Genomic DNA, 11069 nt, shown 5'->3' on the forward strand with positions numbered 1-11069 from the left:
GTGTGGATTTGAATTACTGTCTATTGACCTATCATATCAGGGGGAAGGACTCCCTTTAGCATTTCTTGTAGGGCAGATGCAGATCATGGTAAGAGGGTTTAGTGTGAAAGAGGAAAAAAGAAACCTTTTGAGACCAGGGTGACCAGGTTAACATGGGAGTGAATTTACAGGGACAATTCAAGGACTTCATAGCTCAGCTGCTTAATTTTCTTTGTGACAGGGATTCCAAGTTCATCTGATTAGGTTGAGGAGGGAAGTGTGCCGACAGACTGAGTACTATACAGGTTTGAGAGTTAGGGGAGAGAGCTGAGCCAAGAGCAGCTCTGCGTGCATCTATCCATGTATCCCTACCCCCAGGTGAGGAACTCATTCCATGTACCAGTGTGTTGTCTTTCTGAAGCTCTTGGAAATGACAGAGTCCTCTGTGGGCTCACTGTAGTCCCAAGTGGCTTCCATCCATCCTGGCTGCCTTGCAGGAGGCACTCTGAGGAGGGGGGTGCGGCCACCCATGCAGTCCTATTTGTAGAGGGCACTGTGCGGAAGGTCCCAGAAGGCCTTGCGGCACGCCTCAGAACCCATGTCTGTGACGTGCCACGTGATCATCGAGCTACGGTTGGTGTGTTGATTAACTCAGTACTTCAGTCTTTGTGAGGAGAACGAGGGGGTGAGGGAAGAAGGAGGAAGGAGGCTGAGGAAAAGGCAGGACTAGTCAAGGACTAAACTAGGACTTTGTAAGGGGCTGAGGGGCTGTTTGACCGTGGCGTCCTGTAAGAAGGGTCCTGCTTCCTAGGCCTCAGAAGCCATGGCCGTGGACTTCGGAGATCAGGGAAGCGGCTTCCGCCACAACGAAGTGATCAGGTTCATCAACTGTGAAGTCCTCATGAACGGCGGCGGCCCAGACTTCTACTTGGCCTTCCGCTCTCGGCCCTGGCACGAAGTGGAGGACCAGCTGCGGGCCATCGTGGTCGACCCGCAGGTGCCGCGCGCCATCAAAAGGGCCTCTGCCTGGAGCGCGCTGGCCCTCAGCGTGCGCGTCGCTGCGCGGCAGAGGGAGCAGCAGGGGCGTCAGATTCGGCAGCTGCAGGAGCAGGTGGAAGAGCGCGAGGCGGCCGCCTGGGCCTTAGTTTCGGAGTTGCAGCGGCTGCGCGAGGAACGAGAGGACGCGGCTGCGCAGCTGCGCTTCACTCAGGTGGCCCTACGGCAGGCACTGAATGAGCGAGATGTGCTGCGTGGGCGGCTGTTACAAGCTGAGAGGTCGGTCCAAGTCGCTCCGCTGCCTCAGGAAATGGTGCTCGGGTCACAAGTTTACCAACACGGGCCTGTGGTGTGGCCCCTGAACGCAGAGGAGCGTGGTGAGATGGTGGCCATGGGGGTGCAGGGAAGGCTGTATTTGGAACCCCAGATGGCAGCCCCAGCAGCTGTGTTTTATGTGCCAGGACCCCCAAGTCCTTGGGTACATGGCATTCAGCCATCTATGCCAATGCCGGTGCCATACCCCTTCCCAGTTCCCCCACCACCTCCAGTGGAATTCCCATACTTGCCATCTCTACCACCTGCGGTAGTCATGGAAACAGAAGCAATAGCAGTCCCACCACAGATACCTCCTGGAGGTATCTACCCACCTGATCTGTGGGCTGCAGTGGGTTTCCAGGAGGAGGTTGACCCAGCATGGGACCAGAGGAGCTACAGCCAGGAGGAAGGTCATGAGATCCTCCAGGGGACAGCCCCCCTGGGGGACAGCAGGAACCACAGTCAGGAAGAAAGTCCAGTAAGGCCTCAAGGGACTGCCCCTCTAGGGGACAACTGGAGCCAGAGCCAGGAAAAAGGTCAAGTGAGGTCCCAGGGGACACCCCACCTGGAGGATAGTAGGAGCCACAACCAGGAGGAAGGTTCAGAGAGGGCCCAGGGGACAGCCCCAGTGGGGGACAGCAGGAGCCAGAGCCAGGAAGAAAGTCCAGAGAGGTCTCAGGAAATGGCCCCCCTGGAGGACAGCAGGAGCCAGAAGCAGGAAGAAGATCCAGTGAGGTCCCAGGGAACACCCCAACTGGAGGACAGTAGGAACCACAGCCAGGAGGAAGACCCAATGAGTAACCTGGGGACTGCCCCCTTGGGGGACAGCAGAAGTCACATCCAGGAAGAAGGTCAAGTGAGTCCTCAGGGGACAGCCCCCCTGGGTGACAGTAAGAACCATGGTGTGAGAGAAAACCCAAAGAAACAGCAGCCTCAGGGGCAGAAGGGCAAGCAACCCAAGGGGAAAAAAGCCTGGAAATCCCATCAACAGGAAAAGTCTACCTCAGCCTCCAGTCTTGCAAATTGGGACTGCCCTTGGTGTAAAGCAATGAATTTTTCCTGGCGCACAGCCTGCTATAAATGCAAGAAAGTCTATGCCATTTGAGAGTGGAGGCCTTGACCCAGGGCAAGCTCACTGATTTCTAGAAGGTGAGTAAGACTAGAAATACACTCCAAGGGAAACCATCTTCCTGAGGCCCCCTTCGGATAAAAATCTAACTCATTTATTTCATAGAAAGTTTGAAAAATAAAATTAACATGTATAAAATTAAATAATCCATTACCATAATTAAACATTTTTATCACTTTGGGCACCATAGAAACATACAAATTTATATTTTTCTTCATCTGTAGTAACAAAGTGGGACTAGGAGTGAATATCACACTTATTCTTTAAATAGGGAATTTCTTCTAATTGCATTTAAGGTTGCAGGTGGTAATTGGTTGATACCTGGAGAAGCTGAAGTCATGAAACCTTTTTTTTTCTTCTTCTTCTTCTTGAAGTTTTCTTAGTCTCCTCTTAAAAATTCCATGCTTTTGGCTGAGAATAGCCTTGTGATTTCACAGTTTTAAGCTATATTGAATTTTAGGAACACAGTTTTTCATTGAAAATGCTGTCGTTCCTTTGTAAACTACAGCAGTGTTCATGTGTGCTTCTTGTTTTTGTTTTAGTTTTATAGGTGAGGTTCTGTTTTTGTGTTTCTATTTCCGTGGAACTTGATTGTTGAAGAAGCTGCATCTGTCCTGTTAGAAGATATTCCAAGAACCTGAAGAAATGAGACCTCGACTCTGATAGACCCACACCTTGGTGAGACTCCAAGGAGCTGAGTGAGAAGACTGACAGGAAATCAAGGAAGAAGAGATGCTTTGGGGCATATTAGGGGGAAAAGGGAGAGCAAACTGATTTTGTTAGACTTTAATTTGTCTTTTGGGACAAGGGATTAACTTGGAAAAGTTGAGAGGGTTGAGTGTTAAATTCTAGATGATAGCAAATTTGAGGGATTTCATTTAGTTTGTTGAACAAAAATATTGTCTAGTATTTGTTAGGAACTGGAATTCTATGTTATTTGCTAGTGCACACATAACCCTTTTGGTGAGTTTGGTTAGATGACAGAAAAGAGCATAATTTGTGATATAAAGTGGATCAGGGGCTTGCATGTAGTGTGACCTTGGGGTAAATGCAATTGAAATAACATCCAGAACAAATTTTGCAATTCTGGGGGCAATGCCAAAGAGACCTTCATAAAAGGGCTTGAGTGACTGAACTGCCCATCTCATTGGTCCCAGGTAGACAAATGACCAGCTACACAGATCTGCAAAGTAGCCTCACTAAAGTGCAGCAGGTCTTTTCTGATTTTCTGCTGACCTCCTCCTTTAAGAGGGACAGCTATTCTCCTGTTTGCCCACTGGCATGGCTGAAAGACCCACTGGGTTTTCTTGAGGAAGGACAGTGCTTGAGGAAGTTTTGGCTATGCTCTCCAATTCTCAGCCTTGGGCTGCCCCCACCACATCCCCCTTCCTAGTTAACAGTGGAAGAAGAATAAAATGGATTCCAAGGACAGATATCCTGGCCCCCATGTTAGGAGATGGTGCTTCTCTTGTGAGGAGTAATTAGAGTGAAAAAAGTACAGGATGGGCAAACAGTCGTGTTTTTTTTTGTTTTGTTTTTTGTTGTTGTTTTGTTGTTTTTATTGTTGTTGTTTTTTGAGATACTGGAGCCTGGGTTTGAACCCAGGACCTCATAAGTAGGAAGCCGGTGTTCAACCACTGAGCTGCATCTGCCCCCCTGATTTTTTTTTTCATTTGTTTGCTTGTTGTTTTTTTGTTCTTTGTTTTTATGAGGCATCGGGGACCAAACCCAGGACCTCCCATGTGGGAAATAGGTGCTCAATCACTTGAGCCACATCAGTTCCCCACAACCACTCTTGAGAATGCTCCTGGATCTCATCTCTTCCACTTGGTGCTTTCTCTGCTGGCTCTTTGTTCCCCTGAGGCAGCTACTGCAAAGCAAAGAGGGAACCAGGGTGGAACCTCTGGAATAGGAGTTAGGTCTGCTTCTGTGAAGACAAAAGGAGTCCTTGAGTTCCCCCATGAGACCACCCCAACTCACCAGGATCAAACCCTTGTCAGGGGTTTGGGCTAAAGTCCTAACAATAATAAAGAGTGTGCACTTACCTGCTGTGTCTTCTCTGTAGTGTGTATATCAGGGCAGGTTTGTGCAGAGGTGATAGCTTACATCTGCATCTCCCCTCTGTCCCACTGAGGTGAGAGAAAGTTCAATCTCATTCACTGTTGTGGGCCCCTCCTCTTCCCGCTAGTTTCCCAAGAATTGGGGGTGGGAGGGGGTCTTCTGTGGGAACTTGAGGCCATCATGTTTGCCACTCCTACCCTCACTGTCGAAGTGCACTTAGTCCCTGGAACGTCGGCATCTCTGCTGCTCCAGCACCAGTGGAGCATGGAATTGGGAGTGGGTCTCTGTCCAGGCTGGGAGCCCTAATGCTTAGATTCCAGCATCCCTATATACACAGAAAAGCCATTTGCCTGAGGCCCTGTCTCCCTGAGGTCTCCCGAGGTCCAAGGTCCAATGAGCAGAAATTTCCCTCCTGTCCTTCTGCCCTCCAAGGCATTCTCCCCTCTTTCCTATGCATAACCCAATCAAGGTGCTCAGGATTCTTGAAAACAGCCAGGCTGTAGACCTGCTGGCTAACAAGCCAAATGTTTTGTGAAGCAACCGGTTTTGAAGGCTAACTACCTACTTGTTATAGCAGTAGGCATGGAACAGAGAACAAAGAACAAAGAACAGAGAGCAAAGAACAGAGATCCTTGCCCACCAGCATTCTCTCTTCCCTTAGTGTCATGGTTATTGTGAGGGCCTTGGTTACATGGAGGGAACTCTGTGGAGGAAAGGGACCACCAGGGACATCAAACCCAAAGCTGTTTTTCTTGGTTGGGGGAAGGTTTTGTGATTCTCTTGTGTGTTCTCTTAGTTCCCTGGAATTTTGGAAAGATGGGGCACAGATGAGACTTGAGAATGTTCCAGTATAATCCATTTTGAAGTCCCAGCAGGTCATTCTCAGTTTAACTACAGTTGCTTCATTTATGGCTTCAAAATGGATTCTGCTTTCTATTGGCATGCCTTTAAAAGCAGATTTACCCCTCCGCATAGCTTTTATATCGTTTAATATGAGGACTGGCCTTTTCCAAAGCAACCTGCATATTTTGGCCTGAATCATTGAGGCTGCCAGTCAAATCATTATTTTCTTCTAGGCTGAATACATGTAAGTAAAGGCAACATATTTCAGTGGCAATAGCCTGGGATTTGAAGCCAGAGAAACCTGCATTTGGATACTTGTTCTGTGTGACCTTGAATAAATTACTGAACTTTTCCGAGCCCCAACAAGTTTCAGTTCCCTTTCCCTATCCTATCCTCAGTGTTCTGCTCTGAATGCTAAGCCAACGAATGTAAGGTATTAATGATAATGAGAGGTACCATTGAGTGCTTAATATGTCCCAGGCACTCTAAACACATTATCTCTTTTGGTGTCTGTAATATATAATAGGTACCCCTATTAATAGTTCTTCAAAATGGGTGTTATGTCCCCCATTTGACAGATGGGAGGCTCTTTGTCTCTTCAGAGATAACCTAAGCTGTCTGTGACTTGTGGGTGTGAGACGGTAAGAGGCTGCAGTCCTGCCCTTGGTGACCATGGCAACAACTCCAGTCCCAGGAAACAGTTTAGCAATGCAAGGTCTATAAACTTTAGGTATTCAAGGGAAATGCAAACAAAATATGCTAAAAGCTTATCTAGAATGTCTGAAGTCTATGCTAAAAGCTTACCTAAGATGTGCAAGATATATATGCTAATTCAAGCCTATTGAGAACTGAGACAAAAGGACCATTTAACCTTTCCTCTCTGCAAAAAGAAACTCTAAAGTCTTGTTTGGGGCTCAGGTTTGCAACAGGAAGCTCCCTGAGTCTGGCCAGCCATCAATAAACCATTTTTCCTTCTCAAAATCATTCCTGAGTCCTGGCCTCTCTATACGCAAATAATTTAACCTCTCTTAAATTCTACAAGAGTAGTAAGTCTACTCTCAGATGTAGAAATTGGTGAAGCCTAGCTTCAAAATGAAATCTTACTCCATTATATCCCACTGCCTTAATACTTTACCCTTATAATATATTTGCATGCTAACATCAATGCCTAAACCTATGAAATGCCTATAATGGAGGGACTTTGAGGTATGGTGGCAGCATGTTGGACAAGGAGCTGCTCTTTTAACATCTCTCAAGTTTCAGGATATGTGAACACCCAGCCAGCCAGTAAGTAGGGCCACTTAGTAATTCAGTCACCAGGACTGCAAAAAGGGTGGCAATTTAGACAGTGGGAGTAACTTGAGTTTGATTCAGCATAATTGGCCTTATGAAAAGTTTATATCTGAGTTCAATATGATTAAAATAGGAAACATCTTGACTGTTTATCTAAAGTCTATCTGAATTAGCCAGTTTTTGTTTTAAGTAAGGTGCCAACAGTAAAAGTCCAATATGTGTGTATATTTTTTTCAGTGAGAAAGGGGGCAGAAAGGAGACTTCAAAAACCTCAAAGTCATGCTGCAAAATGAGGAAAGGAATTGAAGTTTTTTAAAGTCACAGTACTAAGTCTATGATAGAGTGGAAAAGAAATACATAATTTCCTTACGGCATGCTTTGTAAAATCTATACACCCAATGGCAGTAGAGTCTTACATAAGGCAGACACTGTGAATAGCTCTCTTGAGTGGTTTCTTCACTTCTAGTACATGATAGAATGAGTGCATCCACTGTCACTAGCCCTAGCATAAACTTAAAGATACTAAACAGTCCAGGCCTGTGAACTTACTGTGATGTTGCTGTTGAATAGATTTTTTTCTCTGACTGTAATGTTTTTTTCCCAGCAATTAATAGTGTTCAAGACTACAGTGAGACAGGCATAGAAGTGCTGCTGCACTAAGCATCAGTAACCTCACAGGGCCTAGTAAAACTCCCTTAGTGTAACTCCCTATTCAATTTCACTGTTGCAAGCCCTCTCTTCAGTGGACCTGAGAAATTCTCCAATAGGTCAGATCCTCGTCCATATAGCTTAACTTCTTTGGGGCATAAAGCAATTGTGGAAAAGCACCATGTCCTCCCTAGTGTCAATTTTAGAGGTAAGCATTGTTAGTTTCATTTATTATATTACAGATCAGGCCAGTAGTATGTATCTAGGGAAGGCTTCCCATGAGCTGACCACTATCTAGACGCCTTGGGAGTGATGGTTATTATCCTCAAGGACCTCCTTTTTAATTTCAATAAATATCACAAATACACACCCTACAATAGTTCTTATACTTTCTATCAACTAATTTATATTTTTTGGCCTATTGATGCCAGGTTTTGAAAAATTCTATGAAACAAGATTTTTTTTTCATTTAAACTGAAGAACGCATATATGAGTATAAAGTTCTCTCAACATTTATGTAACTCAACTAAAATCAGTCACCATTTTAGTTTAGAATTTTTGTGAGGAATCAATGAGTTAATACACACTCAGTGCATAACCTAACATTTGATACATAATAGGTGCTCAACAAATACTATTATTATGCACAGCTTAATTACTAGCAAATGGATCATTTTACTAGGCTCTTTGTAAATACTGACAATACCACAGAATCCCTCATTACTACCTTCTTGAAATTCTGTGCACTTTGGAGACCCAAGTTGGGAATCACCTCTGAATCCAGCTAATAGTTTTAATATATGTTAAATGTCAAAAAGTGCTAAAAGACTTCAAAGGACACAAAATTCAGTATGTTGTTATTTTGAGTTGCAAAGCGTTCCTGATAACTAGATGGTTTTAAATTGTGCCCCCAGTTTATGAAAAAAAAAATTCTAGGAAAGTTGACTTTGTCTTACTTCAAAATAATTTACAATATTACATCTTCACTTGTGATGATGTGGGCTATGGGTGGAAGGCTCTTTGTCTCTTCAGAGATAACCTAAGCTGAAGGCTGTGGGTGTGGAACGGTAAGAGGCTGCAGTCCTGCCCTTAGGGACAATGGCAAAGGCTCCAGTCCCAGGAAACAGTTTAACAATGCAAGGGCTATAAACTTTAAGTATTTAGGGGAAATGCAAAAACAAAATATGCTAAAAGCTTATCTAGAATATCTGGAGTCCATGCTAAAAGCTTACCTAAGATGTGGCAGAGATATATGCTAATTGAAGCCTATTGAGAACTGAAACAAAGGGACCATTTGGCCTTTCCTCTCTGTATAAAAGACGTTTGAAAATCTTGTTCAGGGCTTGGGATTCAAACAGAAAGCTCCCGAGTCCGGCCGGCCGACAATAAACCATTTTTCCTTCTCAAAATCATTCCTGAGTCCTGGCCTCTCTATATTCAAATAATTGAACTTCTCTCAAATTCTACAACAGTGACATTATCCAGCACTTTGTTTTGTATGTTTATGTCCACTATTTTAGGTTTTATTCTTCATTCTGCACTACATTACACAAATAATTGTGTAAAGGTAGAAGACTGCCATTACTTTTGTGGTAGACAATACTAAACCATATCCTAGTGTTCATGAAATGGTGATAAAGAACTCTCTGTAAGGTTTTATCCGTAAGTAAAAGTTTTAGGGGATTTAATCTCATTTATTTTTCCTGATTTATATTTATTTTTATAATTTGAGAGAAAAATATCGGTTCCAGAAAATAAAGAGATTGAGCTAATAATGATGATTTCATACATTTCTAGTGATGTGGACTATGGGTGGGAGGCTCTTTGTCTCTTCAGAGATAATCTAAACTGTCTGTGACTTGTGGGTGTGGGATGATGAAAGGTTGCAGTCCTGCCCTTGGTGAGCAGGAGACAGTTTAAAAATGCAAGGTCTATAAACTTTAAGTATTCAGGGGAAATGCAAAGCAAATATGCTAAAAGCTTATCGAAATGCCTGAGGTCCATGCTAAAAGCTTACTAAGATGTGGAAATATATGCTAATTCAAGCCTATTGAGAACTGAAACAAAAGGACCATTTGGCCTTTCCTCTCTGTATAAAAGGGACTCAAAAATCTTGTTCGGGGCTCGGGATTCAAACAGAAAGTTCTCGAGTCCGGCCGTCCGTCAATAAACCATTTTTCCTTCTCAAAATCATTCCTGAGTCCTGGCCTCTCTATACTCAAGTAATTGAACTTCTCTCAAATTCTACAACACTAGTACAATTCCTGATATTGTTTAGAGGGTTTCAAAACCTCAGAACATAGATAATCTGCTGCTGAACTCTTGCCTGATCAGTATTTTTAACATTACTCATGGAATATTTATTACTGAGAAAGGAAAGAGAAATAATGCCAATATTACATCTGTAACTATAAAATGCCTTTAAAAATCCACCATTGGCTGTTTTGTTTGCTGGTTTATAATATTTCATTTATATTTATAAAGCTGCTTATGGAAACATTTATAGATGATTCCTTTCCCTTCTTTTGCTAAATTTTGGTGTTTGTGTTGTATAGATCATTGCAGCCATCCATTTTTCAAAACATCAGAGGTTTCTTAAATATTTCAGGCAAAAAATATATAGACAAAATAACAGCCTCTGGAACTTTTATCTTTTAGACTAAGATCCAGTAGTGGAACTTTATTCTTGAGCTTCCAAGAAAGAAAACAGATTTTTTTAGATGGAAAGCTGGAGTCTTTTTTTCAAAAATGTGATACTTTTTTGTACTGGTATTATACATTGAGGGCCCCTGTCCAGGAAGAAGGGAGGTGGAAAGAAGACGTAGTCGCTATTCATAAAGGCAACTGGATTGATGAGGCCAAAAGAGTTACATGATGATTTGTCTGTCAGGTGCCAAGGCATGGGATATGAATTGTTTCTATAAACCAAAATGAGACAGACCACAGGATAGACACTGGTAAATAATGAATGTGAAAGAAGTCAATGCCTCATCAATCTAGTTGCCTTTGTGGATAGTGACTAAGTTATAATCCTGGAGGTTAATAAAATGTAATCTTTTCTTAGAAGCATTATACTTATTGTACTCTATTGCTTTATGTCTCATTTTAAATTGAGCATTATTAAGGGAACACAGTATTTGTAATTCTACCACTATCTATAGAGGCCTGTTGCCATTTTTGTCTTAGGAAATTTTTGTCCCCAAGAAAGGGATACAATTTTTTCCCCTGAGATGGTGTCATGTATTCTTGGTTATCACAATACCTCATGGCTTTGGGGCTTTGAATTGGTAAATATTTGTGATGTGTGAAAAAGCATGACACAATCTGTGAGATCTTGACTAAATAAAAATGTATGCTTAGTTGTGTATATACTTACACAGGACCTAAAGGTTATATCAAACTAAACTGCTTGTAATTCTGGATGACTTTTGTGTTCTTTGCTTCTTGTGTTTTTCAGTTTTCTATATTGCACAATTAAAAGTTTGAAAAAAAATGTTACTTTAAAAACCTTCAAAAAAAAGGTAATCTCTTCAGAAGGTTATCTCTATAAAGGGGAAGGAGAGGGGAAAAAGAAAGGAGTTAACTAGGTGTCAGGTACTGTGCTGGGAACTGGGTAGACAAAAAGAAATGGCATTGTACCTGTCTTCCAGGAGTTTACAGACTAGTAGAAAAAAAAACACAAATATGTTGAGAATCTGTTAGGTTCTATGCACATTATGCTTGTCTTCTCATTTATCCTTACTGGGAAAGATAAATAAAAATTGGTGAAGGATTACATTCATTAGGTATAGAAAAAGGAATAAAA

At 42.7% G+C, this 11069-nt stretch overlaps 1 protein-coding gene across 1 annotated transcript; it reads left to right on the forward strand.

Annotated features, from left to right (window-relative positions):
* The first annotated feature begins 619 nt into the window (after nt 1–619).
* TEX13D (TEX13 family member D) lies at nt 620–2433 on the forward strand. The gene has a single exon (XM_023585238.3). The coding sequence runs from the start codon at nt 803–805 to the stop codon at nt 2393–2395; it is 1593 nt and encodes a 530-aa protein (XP_023441006.2). The 5' UTR covers nt 620–802; the 3' UTR covers nt 2396–2433.
* Nucleotides 2434–11069: the final 8636 nt, after the last annotated feature.

This window comes from Dasypus novemcinctus, chromosome X, assembly GCF_030445035.2.
Source record: "Dasypus novemcinctus isolate mDasNov1 chromosome X, mDasNov1.1.hap2, whole genome shotgun sequence".
NCBI classification, from domain to species: domain Eukaryota; kingdom Metazoa; phylum Chordata; class Mammalia; order Cingulata; family Dasypodidae; genus Dasypus; species Dasypus novemcinctus.

What these genes read in the sequence shown, in the direction of transcription:
- TEX13D (XM_023585238.3), top strand. Translation starts at nt 803, where the DNA reads ATGGCCGTGGACTTCGGAGATCAGGGAAGCGGCTTCCGCCACAACGAA.